We start from the raw sequence: 23,809 nt of genomic DNA on the forward strand, positions 1-23,809 counted from the left end.
GCTGCCATAAAACAGAATCTGCCTAACTGTGGAATCAGACTAGAGACATTATAATATAAAGGTGAATGAATGAACAATCTCCTTGCCTGGTCTTTCAGAATATAGCTTCTTCAGTCAAGACTTCAGACAGTCCCTTTCCCATCAAGGCAAGCTATTCAATTATCTTTGTTTCTCTTACAGCACCTAACAAAGAACATGCTGCTGAGAAGTGCTGGATGGGAGATTTGCACCTAATTCTGTGTACTTCAGGACCCAAACACTTAGTCATTAGGCCAAGACAGACATGGAAATCCAAATTTCACATGCATTTATCTGTTAACTTCAGTTAAAATATTATATCATAGAGACACAAAAAAGAATTAGGTATTTCTAATACTTTTAAAAATGTGATAAAATTAAAACATTTGAGATGCAGTATGAGAAGTACTGGTCTTCAACAGTCCTACTAGTAATAATGATATTGGTAACTTACTATACGACGGATGTTGTAACTGCTTTACAAGAATTAACTTCATGGATAGGGAAACTAAGGCACAGAGAAGGAGCTTGAACAAGGTCTCACAAAATTGCTGAGTGGAAAGTTAGGCTTCACTAGGGAACCTGCATTCTTAACCACTATGTTCCGCTGCTTCTCACTCGAAATGGTAAAAGTCAATTTTGTGAATAGGTAATACGTTTATATCCATTTAAAACAACATACCCAGTAAAAGTTTTCCTGCCACCTCTGTCCCTCAACCCCCATCAATCCAGCTTCCCGCCACCAAAACCATTCTCACAGGAAATCAATGTTTTAAAAAAGTTTGTATGTATTCATCCAGGGCTTTTGTGCTTTCTTTTATGCAAAGACAAGGAGGTATGAATATATAGTCCCCCCCTTTTTTTTTTTAACTAAAAAGGTAGCATCTATACACATCGGGCACTTTGCTTTCCTTACCTGACATATTTCTGTCTCATTTCTTATTCATAAATTCCAGTATTTTTTTCAACAAGTGCATAGCATCTCACTGTCTATATATACTTTTTTCAACGAAAACCCTATTAAGTCATTTCACCCTTCAATTTTAATTTCTGACAAATTAATTTCTAAGTAACACTGCTGGAATAACCTTCCTCCTCCTCCTCTTACAAAAAATATGATTTTCTATTCTCCCTGCCAACTCTTACCATTCTAGCACCAGAGGGGGAGGGGGACAACCCCTAACAAGCTCCTGCAGGAAAAGAGTGCACGAAGTATTTCTTCTCAGCACACTAACACTTAATGTTTCGCACAGTTCATAATAGCGGGTACAAAAGTTATACGCTCTTGTAAGTCAGAATGTAGGCCAACTGTATTTTTAGGATTCTATTTCAGGGACTAGATGAGTGGTTACTTTTAGGAATTTACATCTGTTCTCCACTGTGTTTTAAAAACCCTTTTAATCCACTTGGATTTTTCTTTTTCCATTTTGGTGGCCAAAATCATTAAGAAAATGAAGAGTAAAATAAGTTAAGCTATACCAAGCAAATGGCAGTACACAGTAAAACCATTAAAATATAAAACCGGCAAACATTTATGGCAACAACATCTGACTGGGGAAAACAACATTAATGGGGAAAGGGGAGCTGCTTATACGTTCGTAATAGTTCCGCTCTTTCAACATCACATTAGTATGTAAAAAATCTTTGGTTACAAATTTCCTTCCAGTGGCCTTGCTCTGGAAAACTTTTTTAAGTAAATTTTTATTTTTTGTTCTTGAAATAATAAACAGTTTGTAGTAATTCCCAGGCCTCAAAAAAAAGAGCATTAAATACAGAAACAATTTGCAAAAAAAGATTTATTCCTCCTTAGGCAGTGCGAACTCCTAACACAATATAGCTAAGCAACCCAGCACCCAGGGCTGGTGAGCAAGGCCACATGGCTCTCTTAGTTCAAGTTCCCTCAAATTAAGGTCACCATTCCCATAGGCAGGAGACACAAAATCAGACCCACACGCTCTAGTTCCATCTGCCAGAGAACCCAGGGCCCACTCACTTGCTCCACTTCTATCAGCAAATTGTCACAATTAAATGTTAATTTGAGACTAACCACTCAGTGAATGATAATTGTTTCAGGCCCTATACTAATTCATTACATATATTCCTTCTTCTCTAAGAATGCTCTTCTCTAAGAATGCTATTTTTTTTTTTTTTAGGAGAAAACTGAAACAGGGGGTAAAGATGTTTAGGCTAACTTTTTTTTTTTTTTTTTTTTGAGACAGAGCCTTACTCTGTTGCCCGAGCTAGAGTGCCATGACATCAGCCTTGCTCACAGCAACCTCAAACTCCTGGGCTCAAGTGATCCTCCTGCCTCAGCCTCCCAAAAAACTGGGACTACAGCATGTACCACACTATGCCCAGCTAGTTTTTTTTTACATATTTTTAGTTGGCCAATTAATTTCTTTTTATTTTTAGTAGAGACGGGGTCTCGCTCTTGCTCAGGCTGGTTTCGAACTCCTGACCTTGAGCGATCCTCCCGCCTAGGCCTCCTTGAAAGCTAGGATTACAGGCGTGAGCCACCGCACCCGGCCTAGGCTAACTTCTTTTTTGAGGATATTTATTTCTTTAATGGCAAAGAATAGGGAATCACACAGAGAGAGTTACACAAAGTAAAGACAAAGCAGCGTGTCCCAGGGGTGGGGAACTCACAGTCTCGGGGCCACATGTGGCCTTCTGGATCGTTGAGTGCAGCCTTTTGACTGAATCCAAATTTTTTTATTAAATCTCTTTATTAAAGTGATTTGTTCTGTGAAGTCTGGACTCGGCTGAGGGGCTGCACTTGGGATCCGGAGGGCCACATGTGGCCTTGAGGCTGCAGGCCCCCCCACACACACATTCCGTCCCCCAGGTGCCATCATCCTTCGGCAGTACCAGCCTTCAAGTTTGCCGAACGTCCATTCTTTAATTTTCCACTGATATATAATTCACAAACTATAAAAATTTTCCTTTTTAAAGGATACAAATGCAGTTGTTAGTATGTTTACTTACAAGGTATATAAACATTACCACTAATTCCAGAAGATTTTCATCACCCCCAAAAGAAGTCATTAGAAGTCATTCCTTATCTCCTCCTCCTAATTTTCAGACCCTAGTAACCAATAATTGAATTTCTGTCTCTAAGGATTTGACTATGCTAGACATTTCGTATAAATGGAATCATACACTACATGACCTTTTGTGTCTGGCTTCTTTCACTCAGCACTTTTTCAAGGTTCATCCATGTTAACATATAGTGGTACTTTATTCCTTTTTATGCCTGAATAAGATTTCATTGTGGGGATATACCACATTTTGTTTATCCATTCAGCCACTGATGAAAATTCAAGTTATTTCTAACCTTTTGGCTATTATGAATAATGCTGCTGCAATAAACACTCATGTACAAGCTTTTGTGTGGATGTTTTCAATTCTTTTGTGAATATATAAGTAGGAGGGGAATTGCTAGGTCATATGGTAACTATGTTCAGTTTTTTGAGGGAGGACCTGCACAAACTGTTTTATAAATGGTTGTACCATTTTACAGTGCCCACCAACATATGAGGGTTTCAATTTCTCCACATTCTACACAACACCTGTTATCATTCGTCTTTTTTATAATCATCCTGTGAAGTGGTCTCTCATCGTGGTTCTGACTTGCATTTCCCTGATGACTAATGATGTTGAACATCTTTTCATGTGCTTATTGGCCATTTGTGTATCTTCTTTAGAGAAATGTCTATTCAATTCCTTTGCCCATTTTTAACTGACTTGTCTTTTTACTGAGTTGTAAAAATATTAAATGTATTCCAGTTACTAGAAGACTTCATCAGATATACAATTTGCAAAAATTTTCTCCTATTGTGTGTGCTGTCTTCACTTTCTTGACAGTGTCCCTCAGTACATGCAAGTTTTTAATTTTGATAAAGTCCAATTTATCTATTTTTTCTTTTGTTACGTAGACTTTTGGTGTCATAGCTAAGAAACCATTCCCTAATCCAATGTCACAAAGACTTACCTCTGTTTTCTTACAAGAGTTTTCTATTTTTAGTTCTCATTATTTAGATGTCTGATCCATTTTGAGTTAATCTCTGTTATGTGGTGTGAGGTAGGGGTATCACTTCATTCTTTTGCATATGGACACTCAGTTGTCCCAACAGCATTTGTTGAAAAGACTATTATTTCCCCCATTGAACTGTTTTGACACCTTTGTCAAAATCAATTAGCCGTAAATGTATGGGTGTATTTCTGGATTCTCAATTCTATGCCATTGATCTCTATGTCTATCCTTACGCTTATACCACACAATCTTATTTACTGTAGCTTTGAAAAGTTCTGAAATCAGGAAGTGTGAGTCCTCTAACTTCACTCTTCTTAAGATTGTTTTGGCTATTCTATTTCCACATGAATTTTTGGATTTTTCTGTCAACTTCTGCAAAAAAGCCAGCTAGGTTTATAATGGGGATTAAGTCTGTAGATCAACATCAGCAGTATAGCTACCTAACAATATTAAGTCTTCCAACCCATAACACACAATAAAGGTCTCTCCATTTATTTAGGTCTTCTTTAATGTCTCTCAATGATCTTTTTTAGTCTGCAGTGTATATTTCTTATACTTCTGCTGTTAAATTTATCCTAAGTATTTTATTCTTTCTGGTGCTTCATAAATTGAATTGTTTAATGTTGGTGTAGAGAAACACAGTTGCTTTCTGTATATCTTATATCCTGCAATCTTGCTGAAATCATTAGATATAATAGTTTTTTTTTTTTTTAGTAGATTCCTTCGGATTTTCTATATACAAGAAAATGTCATCCACAGAATAACTCACTTTTAAAAAGTAAAAAATACAGGGTGTGCCTTACTTGAGTAGAAACTACTACTACTCATCTGAAGAAAAATATTTTCAGTATAAAATGCTGTTTTGGAAGACAAATTCATTCACACATTGTACCAAGATTTGAAGCCTCCTTAAAGCAAAATTGTCCTCCCTGAGTTTATCAATGGAGGCTTCCAAGTGTTTTTAGTGATAGTAAAGTACAAAGCCATTGTTCGCTAGACACTGTTTTCAAGGGCATATCTAAAATATCAAAGTTTATATTCAGATAGTTTTCTTAAAGGCTGTCCAAGACTTGGAACTCTAAGACCCGCACTACACTCCCCCCCTCCTCCTCCACTGCTGCCCTTCCATGCTAACTAGCATCTCCAGTGATATATAAAGTCACTTACTTAATTTTACCCCAACTTTTTCTAAAAGGGATTTAAAAATTGCAAATATGCAAAAAAGGTTCATGAAACAGTAAGTTGGGACCATTAAAGGGAGGAAGAAACTAATGTGCTCGTCGTGAGAAGCGTGCAGGAAAGAAAGCATAGCATCTTCAAGGAAGAAACTAAGTTCCTGCGTCAGCTCTACCACCCAGCAGCGACACACACCTGGGCAGACTACTTATCTCCATTTCACAGGGGAAGGTGATGAAGCTTACCTACAGTTAACGCTGAACTTAAGAGTAAGGGTGTTGTGATGACACAGTGTATGCACCCCCCAGAGCCCCCACTCCGCTGCAACGGCCAGCAGCACCTCTCCCGAAGGCCTCAGTCCCCTTCACCACACAGAAAGGGGTACTGCTGCTCTCACTGATTATGGGAATTAGCTCTGAGCTTCCTGGAAGCAAAGGCAGAAAAAGTAAATGTGACAAATGCCAGAACTGTTGTTAAAAGGGAAAAAGCTTATCAGTTCTTTTGGTAAGGTTCCCCCCCCCCTTAAAAAAATATCTTTTTTCTCTCCCTAACAGCTCCTTATATCACAGAAGTTAAGCAACAGACAATAACTCTTCATTAGAAGGTTTTAGATAAGTACCAAAAGCTGTATTTTTCATAGTTGTTACTTTATAACAACTTTTTATAGAAACTGGGCATACAGCATTAGGCCAAAAAAGTGCCTATGCAGGAACAGGCTAATGGAGTCCTAGCACAAAGCTTCCAGAACTGGACCTTAATTACCTAGGATTTCACAATGGAAACAAGTGGACACAGTCAGCAATACTGTGTGCCTTGTCACGTGTATTTGTTTAGTGTGTTAGAACAATGCCAAGGAGGTAGAGACACAAAGAGAGTTGGACAACCAAGATCCCTGCTGCATCAGAGTAAAAGGTGATCCAGTTACGCACACTCACTATATATACACACAACACCCCCCCATAAACATTAAACAACTAGACTTCTGTGTATAGAAAAAAGAACAAAGTGCTTATTAGCAGGGAGTAAAAGGGAGGTCAGGGAACCTGTGAGTTTGGGATTTATTTCATCTCTTCCAATCACTGGGGAAAGCATGATGAAAAGAGGCATAATTTCAATCAGTAAATGAGAAAAAGGCACATAAAAAGTTTTAAAGTTCATCTGAACTGGAGCAAGTGGGTTAGAAAATGAATGAATGAACACAAATTACTGTAAAGTCAAAATTTGTAAAGTTTAGAACAATCACACAAATGCACGACAGTAAACAATGCACCATGAAAGCACTCCACAAGCCCACAATATCTGTTACTGGTTTTGAACTGCATGGTGGTAGGAAGAGCTCCTGACAATTTTTATTTTGCAAACATTTACTCCTTGATTTAACCCATCACCCCATGAATGCCATCCTTCAGCAAAAATTAGGTAAATAATTGTCTTACTTGTCTTAACCTCTCATAAATGTATGTCTAGCTCACATTTCAATATTTAATATCAGAAGTGTTTGGGGTCTTTATTTAGAAGTTTGATGATACACTGTAGGAATTTAACTCTTGTCTGTTATCAGCTAGCGTTTGATAAAATAAGTTTCATTATATGCCATTTCGCTTAAAGTTGCCATTTCCAAGCACGTATTAATGATGTTACATAAGAACTTACTGTAAATAATTAGAAATACTTAAGAATGAAATAAAAATATTTATTCTTTCAATTTATACGTATTATTTTTTTCAGACACCCACTAGATTGTTAGGGCATAAATACTTACTAATATGTTTGGACCTAACTAATGAATTAACTGTTAGCCATTTCTAGGAGCACTAAGATAAAGACACTGAGCCCCTAAGGGTCCTAGAACCAACTGTCCTACAGTAAAGGCAGGATAAAGAAGTGGAAAAGCACAGGACTTGGGACCATATTTCAGTTCCAGCTCTGTCATCAACTCCCAAAAACTCTTCAAATTAACTGACCTGGGGCAAATGGAACACATGATGGGAGAGATACTTGCAGGTGGCCCCAGCTTCAAGGCACTGTGAGTCTGCTCCGTCCTGGGTAAAGGCTTTGGCCTTCCCCTCTCTGTGTGGGCACTCCTGCCCACCCTGATGAGGCCCAGGTCTTTCAGAAATCCATAGCTTTCCCAGTTAATGCCAAGTACTGAGCTAGGTGCCAAGAAGAAAAAGAGAAGCCCTGTCTTCACTGATGCTCAAAAGGCTGATGCCAATGTGGCTTACTCCTACGACCACAAAAGTGGGGTTCACTTATGCAAAAGCTCCACTCTAGACTCCACAAAAATGACAGTAAATATCAACCATTCAAATGGCCATTTCATGCCCTTTCAAATTTTTTGGAATATCAAATAGGTGTGCTTTCTTAAAAAAAAAAAAAAAAAACCCGTATTATCTCTCAGTTGGACTGGTTACTAAATATTTGGTTAATTATTAATAAATGTGTTAAATGCTCTAAAGAAACCATTTGGGAATCCTTTGAGAAACTGAAGATTGCTTTCTATGAGGAAATTTCATAAGTTTTAAATAATGATTTGCTTAAAATGTAGTATACTTATGCATTTATGAGATTTCCTCAACAATTCACTATTCTGTTTCAAGTGCCTTTTCAGCATGGTCTAGAACACCAGGAATATTCAATTTTCTCCAAGGAAGAGTTTACTCTTCAATTGTTTCTTTCTACTAAGTGAGAACAGGCTGTTACTTGAGCATGCATAAATCTAAATTCAATGGGAAGAAATCACAGAGTTTCTTACTATGATAACAAAAAGTATTAACAACCAGGAACAGGAAACTCTCTATTTCTCATTTAATTTCACAAACTGACCTAATAATACTCAATTAATTTCAAGCTCAACGTGGCATTTTACATGTGCACAGTTGGTATACATAATGTTATAATAGTAACACAGGCTGATTAAGTCTAAAAACAAAAAACACACTACCCTTATTATTGATAGAAAGTGCAGATACACAAGAAATCCTGAATATTGACAAAAACAGGTACAGACAACAACAGAAGATATGGGATAATTAATATTGTAATTTATTCTAAAATAATTATTAAATAACAGTTTCCATAAAAATAGTGCAGTAGAGGGTGAGAGAGGCACTCTGGTTTACTAAGAACATGCTTTCTGTCAAAGCATTAAACCTGTTTAAAAAGGAGGGCAGGAATCAGGGCCTAGAAGGGACAGCCACCTGGGCAGCAGTGCACTGAGATGAATGACAGGGAGGGTACCAAGGGCTTTAGTTCCAGAGACCCTGAGGAGGAGGAGGGCAGTATCTGTTTGGGTGTTTAAATGGTTACTGTATTTAAGGATTTTTAAATTATAAATATATGAAACTGGATACAGCAAAAGTAAAGTGCATGAAATCCACAGAATATTAGTGTTTCCTTTACAACTGACACCATAAACCCAGGGTGTACTGGTGGCTTCTTGTCTCTTCCCCTCCAGAAAATTTAAGGGCTCAATTCTTGGTTTTTTTTTTTGAGACAGAATCTCACTCTCTTGCCTGGGCTAGAGTGCCGTGGCATCAGCCTAGCTCACAGCAACCTCAAACTCCTGGGCTCAAGCAATCCTCCTGCCTCAGCCTCCCAAGTACATGGGACTATCAGCACATGCCACCGTGCTCGGCTAATTTTTTTTTTCTTCTATTTTTAGTTGTTTGGCTAATTTCTTTCTATGTATAGTAGAGACGGGGTCTTGCTCTTGCTCAGGTCGGTCTTAAACTCAAGCAATCCTCCTGCCTCGGCCTCCCAGAGTGCTAGGATTACAGGCGTGAGCCACCGCACTTGGCCAAGGGCCCAATTCTTAATTGGCAAGTCTATTGGCCTAAAGCTAAAACATCAGTGTGCTCCTCAGAAAAACACCAACTTGCTGGCTGAAATCAGGGTCTACCAGTTGCCTTCTGCCTATACAGGAGGGGAAGGGAGGGGCAAAGCTGTCTCGAAAACTCTCATAGACCTCTGGAAAGAGAACTTTGTCAGAACAGATGTGTCAGACTGTGCTCAACTGCTTACTTGGTTCTCAAAGAGCAAGTCTCTGTTTTGTTTTGGAACGTGGGCAGGACAGGTAAACACAAGGGAACATCATTTACAATGTCAGATCAGCTAAGTGGGGCTCTCATTTTAAGCTGGTAGGCACGAGCCACTCCATCAGTCTGATTTAACCCACTGTATGTCTTAAGGAAGTGAAAAAGGTTTGCTAAGATAAGTCAATTAATCAATCTGTGGGAACGTACAACCGAACATTTATTCACCAACATACATTTTCTTTAAAGGCTTCTACTTTTTGCCATGGCAAGGTCCTCCCTGACCTCTAAGCCAGTGAAGTGGAAATGTGCCCATGTCATTCCACCCCTCTCCTAATTCCACTCCTGCTCTCCAAACACACCATCTCACCCGTGGTCTCAGGTCCACAGCTCACAACACTGTCAGAATAGCTGTTCTCTAGGGGCACAAACTCCAAGTTCTCAGCAGAGTCATTTGTTGGCACTTCCTCCCTGGCATGATTTAAATTACCAAGTGGTAGTTTCTAACAGTATTTATTAGCCACCTATATGACACATGCTGTGTTGCTTAAATCAACTACCTTGTAATCCATCAGTTTAAAAAGAGCTTCTAAACAAATTAGGGTTTTTACTAGTAACAAGTAGCAGCACCCTTTTCAGCCATTAAAATTTAGGGACCATTAGATGCAAAAACATGGAAAGCTGGCTATGATCTTTCTTAAACACTGAAGGATGACTACATGACTTTCGGAGTAGAAGGAAAACTGAGCTGTAAAAGGGAAAGAGGGTGGAGCCAATGAGATGAACGCCCTTTTACCCTGATACACACACAAACTTCACGTAAAAACTTACTTGCCAATATTTTCAGGCAGGGACTGCAGTGAGATGTCATTTACAGAAAGACATGTTAAGTTCTGTAATTCAGGAAAGCTTTCTGGTAACCTAAAACAAAAAAATGTTGTAAAGTTAAAAAGAAAGCGCTTATATAGTGTATACTAAACATAAATATAATGATTTCCTCCATATGCTAGTTAAAATAATCTTCTAAAAATGACATTATATATGGCATGTTTGCTTTGTCTTCCTATATACAAGACACATATAAGGGAAAAAAACAAAGACTTCATCTACATAATAAAAGTACAGGAGGAAATACCTGTTGATATGGTGAGCCTGAAATAAAGAAGACAAGCAAGCTCTATGAACAAAGGGGAAAAAATGTTTCAAGACTACAGAACGCTCTATGAAAGAAATGGTAAATTACTGCTGCAGCTACAAGTGCATAAGAGTGAAAATGCTTTATTGATTAGCAGAAAATAAAGAGAAAATGTTGTCAGCCCATGAGATTATGATAAAACAGATGACAGCTGCTCAATAATTTTTCTTCTTCTAGTTCATAATACCCAGAGCAAAGCTACAGATTACTTAGACTTGATCAGCTGACAATTGTCACTTTCTTCACTTTCTTTTAATTCTACTCAAGATGCCAATCGCTTGAAATAACTGTATGTTTCAATGTGTTCTACACAAAAAAAGGATTTTTTTATATGTCCCTTAAACTCTCCAGAATACCAAAGGCTTCAAAATAAAATCATTATTTAAAATTTACAAAGAAAGTTTAGTTTCAATATTTCTATGGTTACCAGTATTTAGAGAGGGGAAAAAAAAAACCTAACCAAAGGCAAAAGGATCTCATTGCCTCTAAAATGTTGAAGGTGCTTACACATACATCTCCTACTATAGACAACAGAACACATAACTGTCACTTTTTTCAATGGGGGAGAAACTTCTACCTTTAGTGATAGTCTCTAGATTAAAACTTTCATTTTTCTCTTTCTGGGTTCCTTTTTTAAAAAAATCCTATGTTATAATTATAACATAATCCATTTAATATAGGTTAATTTTAAACTTCAAAATCAAATCCAGGCCCACAAGATCAACGTATTAACTGGAATGTTCATAATCACTGAAATATGTTCTTAGGAACTAACAGTGGCAAGATTGTTACTTATGATTCAAAAGATGCAATTTATCTGTTCTGCCTAGGTTTTTACCAGAAAGTATGTATCATTTTATAATTTTTAAAACGAGAAAAAATGTTCTTAAACATAAGTAAAATGTATTTTTAAACAGCTTATTTTCTTTTTGATTGTCTGTTAACATTAAGAGCCAAACTAATATAGCTGTGATGAGGAAGTCGAGACTTGAGGTCAAGAGAAATGAACTATAGTCCACGCTTTTCCCCTGAAAGGTAATTTAACCTATTTGTTCCTCAGTTTTTTCAACCATTAAATAAGTTGGCCAAGGTAAATAACTTTTAAATCCTTTCAACTTATAGATATCCTCTTAATTCTTAAAAAACATCACGCTTGCCAAATAAAAATGGCTTTAAGAAACCTGCCAAATATGAGGCCAGGATAAAAAATGAGTAAAAGCTCATACAATCGAGGCGTGTTCTAGTTGAGTTGAGAGTCTTGAGATAATGGTAAAGTCAAATGTCAGCAGACATTTGAAAAGGAAAATTAAGAAACAGAAAATGGGATTAAGCCACTGAGTGGTTTAAAAACTCAATAGCAGCATAATGAGTATTTCCCAACTTACCTAATCTTAGAAACTGCCTTAAGGATTAGTTCAACAAACATTCACTGAATGCTTACTTCATTCCAGGAATCACAGTAGGGTTGGAGATATGATAATAAATAATACAGGAATACAAGTAAATTTCTCAGTCCAGTTCAAGAGTTTTGGTCAAAGGGATAATTTAAGTGTAAGTTTCAAGTGTTACGAAACATCTACAGAGAGAGTGTTACAGAAGCCCAGAAGAGGGGCCCGGGGAGAGAAACTGGGAAAGGCATCCTGAAAATGTGTAATGCTCAGAGCTGCATCTTAAAGGAGGGTGAAAGGGTAGGTACAGCCAAGAAGAGAGAAGTGTGAAATGAACTAACGACAAGCACTACATTACAGCAGAGAATGATGTCTGACACAGGCAATGAGAGTGGAGAGACAGACCAAGGTCAGATACAGGGAGTAGGGGAGGCTCACATAGCATACCAAGGAGCTCAGAGGGGCATGGAGCTACAGACAGGTTTTAGGAAGAGAGACAATTACATGGAAGATGGTTAGGAAAGAGGATAAAACTTGAAAAAGCTATCAGGTTACAGCTTACCAGACTACTATTTTTCAGTAACAAGTGTTATAAGTAATTTAATCACTGAAATTCAGAGAAGAAAAAAAAAACCATTTTTAAAAACATATTTACTTCTTAAAAATAAGAAGGTACAGGAAAAATAAAACTAGGGCATTCTCTAGCACTCCATACCCAAGAAGTCCCAAGGAATTCTGAAATGGTGAAGTAAATTACAAATTTTAATCTCAATTTTCCTACATAAGAAAAGAAAAGAAAAGAAAAGAAAAGAAAAGAAAAGAAAAGAAAAGAAAAGAAAAGAAAAGAAAAGAAAAGAAAAGAAAAGAAAAGAAAAGAAAAGAAAAGAAAAGAGTACCTTTCTTCTAAAGTTGCTTATAGCATCTTGAGAAATCTCAGAAATGGACCCACCTGGCCCAGAGTGACCTCTAGAACAGACTCCCAGCCCTGTTTCTGCATGGCCAGGTAGGCACCAATTACCCTGACAACACTGATGCCTGGAAGCCAGTGGTCAGTGGACTCACGACTAAGCCAGGAACTACAGGGAAAAGCTCACAGCAACACCACTCAGCCATGCCTGGGCAACATGCTGTGTCATACCAGGAAGGGCAAAGCTGGAATAAGTAGTAAAACAGTGACAGGTGGCTTTAGTTGGAGGGATAAACCCAAAGAAATCCCCACAGCTATTGCTAAAGTAAGGAAAATAATGTTGATAGGGTTGTGTGTGTGTGTTTTTTTTTAAGGACCGTTAGAGGCAAGCTGAGACAGTAAGTATGTTTCATAACTGGAGTGGAACAAACCAACTCTAACAGGACTTCTCCTTGAATAACTCTGGTGGAAGCTCTCAGTTTAGAACTCAGTCTTATCCCACAAGACAGGACAGATCAATTGAGATTTATAAACTACAATTCTTCATAATGCACTGTTTTAAAAGTACACTCCCCTGTGCCTCCCTTATCCCAACAACAATCCCTTTAATGTTTCTATCAATAGCATAGTGTCCCTTTTTTGCACAGGGCTATTTATAAATAAATATGTGCGAAAATTAACCATCCTTGATAAAGACAGCGATCCATGTGGGCGCCTCCAAGATGGGTAACCTGGCTGCATTCTTTGCTTGGCTATCAAAGAATATGTCCTTAGTACTACAGATAGAGAAGCAAGCAGAAAGATTACCTAGTCAGTGGGTTTCCGCTGAAGTCAGCTATCTGTAGTGCTTTACAGAATGAGATGCTTTCTGGAATTTCAGGAATATCTGTAGGAGTAAAGAAAATGTCTGTCATTTACCACCATTATTAACAGTTTTCATCATTCTCAAGATGGACCACGGTCACGAGACAATATCCAAAAATTACTACCTCCATTCAAATATGGCATGGATTCATAAAGCATTTTTCTACACTTATTTATATTTGCTTTCTTAATAGAAGATACACTCTCAACAGAAGCACATTAAATATTAATATTTAATAAAAATATTAAAAACCACCACTACTATCACCCAGTTCCACCATTCTATCGAGTGTCACCTATGGCATTCTGTTATAATTCCCACGAGACTTTTTATGTTTTCATATACTTGTATCAGTACCAGGTATGCTACAGTAGTACATTTTTAAATAATAGATTGTCTTCTGATTATAAACTTAAGAATTTGGAAGATACGAAAAAGTACAAAGAAGAAAATAAAACTCACCAACATTCCTATCACCCAGAGATAATCTTTTATTCTGATATATTTTTTTAGTTGTCTGATATATTTTTTACATGCTTGTGCTCACAAACACATACTGTGTGTATAGATTCTATTTCACAATACTAGGTCCGTGACGATTTTTTTTTCATTTTACATTACTTTACAAACTTTTTTCCTCTACCATTTTTCCAAGTAGTTTGCCATTCTTAATGGCAGAAAAGCATATTTCATATATTTTTATGCCTCATTAAATCAATACCCCATTGTTGGACATTTAGGTTGTTTCAGCGTTCCTGATGCTATAATTATATTTATTCCCATTTCTGATTATTTCCTTAGGCTAAGTTCAAAGAATTGGAATTACTGTGTCAAAAGCATTACCATCTCTACAGTACTTTAAAAATACTGTTAAATTGCTTTAAGGGGGGCAGGTTATACCTATTTATACTTTTATCCACCTATACAAGGTACTTGATTCAAAATCTCTCCTCTTTTCTTTCTTTTTACATTTTAAAAAATGCCAATCTTACTGGCAAACTAGTCTGCCAACATTTTATTTTATATTCCTTTTATTACTGAGGGTGAATATTTTCTCCATGTTTACTGGCCACTAAAATGTTGTGATTTTAAAATGACCAAATTTGTTATTTTAAATTCCTTTTTCTTTTGGTACAAAACCTGAGATTATAGCATTTAAGGCCTTCAAAAGGTTAGTCCATAGCATTTAATTTCAAGAATACATTTATTTTGGACATTTTAACATTAAGAAAGGCTAAAAGAGAGAAGGTTCTCCTGTTCCCAAGCTGCTTCTTCAACTGACACAAGCTGAGCCAAAATATATTTAATATTTCTAAATTGGAGGTGGTGCGGAGAAGGGAGAAATAAAGGAAAAATGAAGGCCCTGCTACAACAACCTCAAAGGAATCAGATGCTGCATAAAAGCTTTCAGTTAAAATTTAAAAGCCTAAAACATCTGAATCTGTGGGTAATATTTTCCTCACACTATTCTCTGCCTTGCACGGTCATATAAATAGTGAAAAACAAATATTATGATCCTAGTTTCATAAAGATACACACACACACAGCTTGTCTACAGTTAAATCTGGAATTGATTTTTAAAACTCATGAACATTTGTGGAGCCCTGAAGTACAAATACAGCGGTACCCTATTTTATATTAATATATATCATCTTATTTAATCCCCTCAAAAATAAATTATGTTAACTTTCATTATACAAAACAGACACTGAGGCTCAGAGAGATGAAGTGCCTCGCCTGTCACTACAGGCCCATTTCACTGAGTGCTGGCCTTCCCAGCTGCAGTCACAGCAATGCCATGCTTCAAGAATGGACATACATAAATCTCTTACGGGATTAGCACCGTTAGGGAAAGCAAGGCAGCAATATGCCACACCTTGGTCTGAAAAGTGCTGGTTGTGCTGGACACTCCATGTCAGTCCCTCTTCCTGCCACTACTTCCAGTCCTGGGGGGCAATCTATAAGGCTCAGAAAGGAGGTGCCTTGCTAGCTCAACACAATAAAGGCCACAAATGACAAACCCACAGCTAACATACTGAACTGGGGAAAGCTGAAAGCTTTTCTTCTAAGATCTGACAAGACAAGGATGCCCACTCTCACCACTTTTATTCAACATAGTACTAGAAGTCCTAGCCAGAGCAATTAGGCAAGAAAAAGAAATAAAGGGCATCCAAATTGAAAAGAAGAAAGTCAAACTGTCCCTGTTTGCAGACGACATAATCTTATATTACAGAAAACTCTAAAGACTCCACCAAAAACCTGTTAGAATAAATGAATTCATTAAAGCTGCAGGATACCAAAATCAATATAGAAAAACATCAGTAGTGTTTCTATACACCAATAGTGAACTATCTGAAAAAGAAATCAAGAAATCAATCCCATGTACAAAAACTACAAAAAAAAAAAAAAAAACCACCTAGGAATAAATTAAACCAAGCTAGTGAAAGATATCTACAATGAAAGCTATAAAACATTCATGAAAATTAATAAGAGAACACCAATAAATGGAAAGATATTCTGCTTAGAAGAATTAACATTGTTAAGATGTCCACACTATCCAAAGAAATTTACAGATTCATTGCAATCTCCATTAAAATACCGATGACATTCTTCATAGAAATAGACAAAAGAATCCTATAATTCACATGGAACCACAAAAAAACTCCAAATATCCAAAGCAATCCTGACCAAAAGGAACAAAGCTAGAGGTATCACACAGTAGCTGACTTTAAAATATACTACAAAGCGATAGTAAACAAAACAGTATGGTTCTAGCATAAGAACAGACACAGGGAGAATGGAATAGAGAACTCAGAAATAAAGCCATATATCTACAGCCAACTGATTTTTGACAAAGACTTCAAGAAAAAAACACTGGGGAAAGGACACCCACTTCAGTAAATGGTGCTGGGTATCCACATTCAGAAGAATGAAACTAGACCCCTGCTATCTTACCACTTAAAAAAAACCAACTGAAAGTGGATCAAAGACCTAAATGTGGCCAGGCGCGGTGGCTCACACCTGTAATCCTAGCACTCTGGGAGGCCGAGGCGGGCGGATTGCTCGAGGTCAGGAGTTCAAAACCAGCCTGAGCAAGACCCCGTCTCTACCAAAATACAGAAAGAAATTAATTGACTAACTAAAAATATATATACAAAAAAAAATTAGCCGGGCATGGTGGCGCATGCCTGTAGTCCCAGCTACTAGGGAGGCTGAGGCAGTAGGATCGCTGAGCCCAGGAGATTGAGGTTGCTGTGAACTAGGCTGACGCCATGGCACTCACTCTAGCCTGGGCAAGAAAGTGAGACTCTGTCTCAAAAAAAAAAAAAAAAAAGACCTAAATGTAAGACCCAAAACTATGAAACTACTAAAAGAAAACAGGAGAAATACTTCATGACATTGGTCTGGGCAAGGGTTTTTTGGATAAGACCACAAAAGCACAGGCAACAAAAGCAAAAATGAACAGATGAGATTTTGTCAAACTAAAAAGCTTTTCCACAGCAAAGGAAGCAATCAAGAGAGCAAAGAGAGAACCTAGAGAACAAGAGAAAATATTTGGAAACTATGCATCTGACAAGGGATTAAATATCCAGAATATATTAATATAAAGAACTCAACTCATTAACCAAAAAAAAAAAAAATCCAATTTAAAGATGGTCAAAAGATTTGAATAAACATTTCTCAAAAAAAAAGACATACAAATTGGCCAACAGGTACATGAAAAATCACCAATCAGAGAAATGCAAATCAAAACCACAATGAGATGTCATCGTATGCCAATTAGAATGGCTATTAGCAAAAAGATAAAAAATAACAAATACTGGCAAGGATGCAGAGAAAAGGGAACACTTATACGCTACTGATAGGAATGTAAAGTAGTACAGCCATTATGGAAAACAGTATGAAGGTTCCTCAAAAAATTAAAAATAGAATTACCATATGATCCGGCAATCCCACTACTTAGTATATATGCCAAGGAAATAAAATCAGTATGTCAAAGAGATGTCTGCACTCCCATGTTTACTATAGCACTATTCACAATAGCCAAGATATGGAATCAACCTAGGTAACTATGAATGGATGGAGAAAGAAAATGTGGTGTGTGTGTGTATGTATACACATACACACACACACACACACACACACACAATGGAATACTATTCAGCCATAAAAAAGAATGAAATCCTGTCATTCATGACAACATGGATGAGCCTGGAGGACATTATTAATAAATGAAATAAGCCAAGCTCACAAAGAGAAATGCTACATGATCTCACTCGTAGGTGGTATGAGTGAGATCTAAAAAAGATGATCTCACAGAAGTAGAAAGCAGGATAGTGGTTACCAAAAGCTGGGGAGGGTAGGAAGGAAAGCACTAATGGGTACAAAGTTACAGTTAGACAGGAGGAATAAATTCTAGTCTTTCATTGCACAGTATGCATATTAACTACAATTAACAATAATATATTGTATATTTCAATATAGCTAGAAGAGAGGGTTTTGATTGTTCTCACCAAATAGAAATGAAAAATGCTAGTGGTGATAGATATGCTAATTACCCTGATTTGATCATTACACATTGTACACATGTGTCAAACCACCACATTGTACCTCATAAATAGGTACAATTATTATATGTCAATTAAAAATAAAACTTGAAAAAAGAAGATGCCTCCTCATAAATTATAGCACAGAGAAAACAAAAAATTAAAATTAAAAAAAGAGGTGTCTCAGAAGTACCAAGGAAGAAGATCAAGTCACATGTTAAAATACAAATTCTATTATGGCTTGCTAATCTATAAAAGGAAAAAAGAAATCAAAGCAGCAGAGGATAAAGAGGAAAGGTCTATCAGTCAGCTGTAAGTCTTCAATATCACTTGGAGTATCAGAAACATCACTGAGGCCTGAGAAATAGTGGCTGTAAGAAACTCTGCTTAGGGCTGGTCTGGAATTCAGAGACTAGAGGATAGCAAAAGCCAATTGCCAGAGAACCCAGCTGGACTAAGTCCACACAGAGCTGGCCCATAGGTCTGGTTTATAGGAAGGTAGTCAATCCCTCTCTAGGCTAAACTGTTTGCATACATAAAGTGGCAGACAACAAACAGAACACAGGTGTCCTGACTTCCAACACCATTTCTTTCTATCACATGCATGTTCCTGACTTGATCTTTTGAATACATTTGCCTGTAAAAATGAAGGCATTAGAAAAGAAAGGCAATAGTGGGGTTTAAAGAGTCCTGATTACTGGTTTGCTCCAATCAAGTTAACCTACCCTGAAATACTCAGCTAACATGTCACATCCTTGGGGACACTTTCCTTGAACCCCAAGATTAGGTTGGGTTCTCCTGTTCCCAAGTTCCATGGGCTTTAACTTTGTGAGATCTGTTACAGTTTTAATTAAACAACTGTTTGGTGATGGTCAATCTCCCTTATTAAACTCCAAGCTCACTGGGAAGAGAGACCATGTTGGCCTTGTCAGTTGCTTATTCTCCAGGGACAGCACAATATTAAGCATAACATAAGCAGCTTGTAGGCATTGAACAAATGCATGAGAAACTAACATTACAAAGCCTCTATGAGGATGATTGGTCTTTCACTTGGCACGTATTATCTCTTATTTTATAGGTAAGAAAACCACTTGGTCCTTCCTAGATTTCTTACAAGAAATACTATAAAAGCTTGCAGGTTATTTCCAGCTGAAATCACCTTTAACTGATTCCCAAATATTCTGCTAGGGACAAATGTGAGATTTAATATCAAATGTATGAAAAAACAATCACCTTCTCAATGAGGCCTAGCCTGACCACCTACCTTATTAAAAAAATTGTAATTTGAATCTTTCCCCACTCTTAGATACTCACATTCTATTGCCAAATCCTTTTGTTATTCTCTAATTACTTTTCCCAGCCATCTTTTTCTGTCCGAATTCAACTTGTCCTCCGACAAATGCAAACAGCCATAAGAGCAACATCTGCACCGGTTTTCCGCATTTACTAGGTTTGTAACCTTGGGCAAACTGCTTAACCCATCTGTGCCTCAATTTCCTTATCTGTAAAACAGATCATTGATGGGCAGTTTTAAATATTGCCAGAGCATCATTATGTAAGTGCTGCAGAAGTTGAGAAGGGAGAAAAACAAGACAAAGAAGGATGCTGTTACGCTTTGAACCAAATGAAATAGGAAGGAAGGAGAAGCACAGGCAGCAATGTGACATTTGATGCAAAGTGAGGCGAGCGTGAGCCCTGGGGCACAGCAGCACAATACGCCTGAACTTCAGAATATGAAAATGGGAATATCTAAAGAGAAGGCTGGAAAGGTCTCTTGACAGCAGATTACCATATGCCAGGTTGCACTGTTCACAGTTAATTTGCTAGATAAGGAGTTCCCTCTTCTAGAAAAAAGGGATAATCATACCTCCAACTTAGGGTCTTTATTAAAAGGATAAAGGGGATAAAATAAACAGCACACTTAAATACTGGTTGGGGGAACAATAGAGATGACCACTGTTTTCCATTCGAGGCCAAATAATTTGAAGAAGAGTAGTGTCAATAATAGAAATAAGATTGAGGGTTTTTGCTATTAACTATTTGAGAAACAATAATGATTAAATCCTGAATAAGCATCTATTTACATACAAGTATTAGAAATATTACTACATATTATTAATACACTTAGTATATAACAATACTTAGTATTATTGAGATTTTCACCTACTAATTAAGGAATATAAGCCAAAACTTCTACTTGACACTCAAGTTTTAATCGTACGCTTCGTATGGAACCAGAGAAGACCCCGTATAGCTAAATCAATCCTAGACAATAAAAACAAAATAGGAGGTATCAATTTGCCAGACTTCAAACTATACTAACAAGGCTACAGTCATTAAAACAGCTTGGGACTGGCACAAGAACAGGGACATTGACCAGTGGAACAGAACAGAGAACCCAGATATAAAACCATCCTCATACAGCCAACTAATCTTTGACAAAGCAGACAAAAACATACACTGGGGAAAAGAATCCTTATTCAATAAATGGTGCTGGGAAAACTGGATAGCCACATGTAGAAGACTAAAACAAGACCCACACCTTTCACCTCTCACAAAAATCAACTCACGCTGGGTAACAGACTTAAACCTTAGGTGTGAAACTATTAGAATTCTAGAGGACAATGTTGGAAATACCCTTCTAGACATCGGCCTCGGCAAAGAATTTATGAAGAAGACCCCAAAGGCAATCACAACAGCAACAAAAATAAACAAATGGGACCTGATCAAATTAAAAAGCTTCTGCACAGCCATAGAAACTGTCAAGAGAGCAAACAGACAACACACAGAATGGGAGAAAATTTTTGCAAGCTACACATCTGATAAAGGACTGATAACTAGAATCTATTTAGAACTCAGGAAAATCAGCAGGAAAAAATCAAACAACCCTATCAAAAAATGGGCAAAGGACATGAACAGAAACTTCTCAAAAGAAGACAGAATAATGGCCCACAAACATATGAAAAAATGCTCAACATTTCTAATCATCAGGGAAATGCAAATCAAAACCACAATGAGATATCACTTAACTCCAGTGAGAATGGCCTTTTTCAAAAAGTCCCCAAACAACAAATGCTGGTGTGGATGCGGAGAGACAGGAACACTCCTACACTGCTGGTGGGACTGCAAACTAGTTCAATCTCTGTGGAAAGCAATATGGAGATACCTCAAAGCGATACAAGTAGATCTACCATTTTATCCAGCAATTCTACTACTGGGCACCTACCCAAAAGATCAAAAGTCACTTTATGAAACAGACACATGCACTCGAATGTTTATAGCAGCACAACTCACAACTGCAAAGCTGTGGAAACAACCCAAGTGCCCATCAATTCATGAGTGGATTAATAAAATGTGGTATATGCATACCATGGAGTCCTACTCAGCTTTAACAAACAATGGTGATATAGCACTTCTTGCATATTCCTGGATACAGCTGGAACCCATTCTACTAAGTGAAGCATCTCAAGAATGGAAAAACCAGCACCACATGTACTCACCAGCAAATTGGTATTAACGGATCAACACCTAAGTGGACATATAGGAGTAACATTTATCGGATGTCGGGAGGGTGGGAGGGGGGAGGAGGAAATGGGTATATACAACCACAAGGAGTAAGATGTGCAACATTTGGGAGATGGACACGCTTGAAGTTCGTACTCGAGGGGGGAGGGGGGCATGGGCAATATATGTAACCTTAACACTTGTACCCCTATAATACACTAAAATAAAAAAATAAAATAAAATTAAAATAAAATAAATCAATATTCAAAAAAAATTGATCTTTTCCCTACAACTTTCTCAAGTTACTCTTTACTTCTGACCCACTCTAAACTGTCATTTCATTATTCTGAATTAGAATTGCTTTGAATCAGTGAGATTTTTAGCTGCACTTTAAAGACAGAAACACAAAACCTGCAGTTTACCAGTATAACCATGACTACAGCCTGTACACGGGAAATTCATAATCAGCCCTGAGCTCTGTCAGTGGAAAGGTCTCCTTCCACGCTATGGGGGAGATCACAACCCTGGCACCATTTCCCAGAGGGCTTCTGAGACAGAATACAACTTTCACAACAGATACTGTCATTTAAAAAAGCGATTTAAAAGGACATTCCTTGCCCCTCCTGGCACTTAATATTCTTTTCTCAGCATCGATTTTTATAACAGCCAGCTGAGATTCCACCCGACTCTACCCCAAAAGTAACACATGCACTTAGCCTACAGGATCAGGATTCTGTTAAGAAATCAAGGCTTTCTTCCCACAGCCCCAGAATCCTCAAGGTGGACCACACGACCTATCCTGAAAAGCTGTCACCATTTTAGGGCCCCTGTTGTGATGGAGAAAGATCGCACCGAGTGACCTCTCCAGTTCCTTCTAAGCACATGTGAGTTTAGAAACTGCCGGGCATTTCCTTCCATGGAGGCCCATGGGCAGACAGCCTGTTTGGTCTATGATAGCACAATAAATTCTTTTTGAATAAATCAATTACTCACTGGCATTTCTTCCTGTTCTATATAAATAGCCTCTCTTTTCCTCCTGACTTCAAGACCTATCTGATGTCAGTAAGTTATAACACTAGGTTCTCTGCACTGGGAATAACACAAAACGCAAAGCAAAAGAAAACTTAAGTCTTATTCTCCAAGATTATCTAATTCATGTTGATGGCACTTGGCAATACAAAGTTTAAAAAGACTAAAACCACTTAAAGAAAGCAAATTATTACCGCCATCAATTAATTTGTCTTTTGTAAAATCACAACAATATTTTAAACCTCAGGAGCTATTACAGGGCAAGTTCAAAAATAGAGCAAGAGCAATGTAAGTAACCATCTACATTGACTGCATCAGCATTACCGTCCCCACCGTAAGATGGATGTGTTCGCTTAATTACTACAAGGTGCTAACAAGGCCAGGATCCTAGATTTGGTCTCAACATAGACCAGGTTCCAGCCTCACTGCACTCAGAGGACCCTTTACCATTGTTAAACTAAAACAGCAGCAGCAGAACAGTACTGAGTGCTTACTGTCAGGCACAGCTCTGAACACTTGGCACAACGAACACATTTAAATCTTCACAACTCTGGTGGCTCACACCAATAATCCTAGTACTCTGGGAGGTCGAGGTGTGCCGATCACTCAAGGTCAGGAGTTCGAAACCAGCCTGAGCAAGAGCGAGACCCCATCTCTACTAAAAATAGAAACAAATTGGCCAACTAAAAAAATAATAATAATAATACACATAGAAAAAATTAGCCGGGCATGGTGGCACATGCCTGTAGTCCCAGCTACTTGGGAGGCTGAGGCAGAAGGATCACTTGAGCCCAGGAGGTTGAGGCTGAGGTTGCTGTGAGCTAGGCTGATGCCACAGCACTCTAGCCCAGGCAACAAAGTGAGACTCTGTCTCAAAAAAAAAAAAAAAAAAATCTTCACAACTCTAAGGGACTGATCTCCATTCTCTGAAGGAGGAAACTGAGGCAACAAAAGGGTAAGAGCCTTGCCCAAGTTTTATGCAGCTTGTTGTAAGGAGGAAAGCCAGGACTTGGCCCTAGGCCATCTCACCCCAGATCCCAGGACCTTTGCCACAAAGCCATCTTGTCTCTAAAAAGGAGTGGGGGTTAGAAGACAGACGCCACCTGTGGAAAC

At 37.8% G+C, this 23,809-nt stretch overlaps 1 protein-coding gene across 1 annotated transcript in view; it reads right to left on the bottom strand.

Annotated features, from left to right (window-relative positions):
• Positions 1–23,809, bottom strand: part of LRRC1 (leucine rich repeat containing 1) — a 128,777-nt gene that overhangs the window by 31,595 nt on the left and 73,373 nt on the right. Inside the window, exons 3-4 of the mRNA XM_012780762.2 lie at positions 13,559–13,637; positions 10,093–10,182 (exon numbers count right to left, since the gene is read on the bottom strand). Coding sequence (XP_012636216.1) covers positions 10,093–10,182; positions 13,559–13,637 — 169 coding nt within the window. The remainder of the gene's footprint in view (positions 1–10,092; positions 10,183–13,558; positions 13,638–23,809) is intronic.

The sequence above is a fragment of the Microcebus murinus genome, chromosome 5 (genome assembly GCF_040939455.1).
Source record: "Microcebus murinus isolate Inina chromosome 5, M.murinus_Inina_mat1.0, whole genome shotgun sequence".
NCBI lineage: Eukaryota > Metazoa > Chordata > Mammalia > Primates > Cheirogaleidae > Microcebus > Microcebus murinus.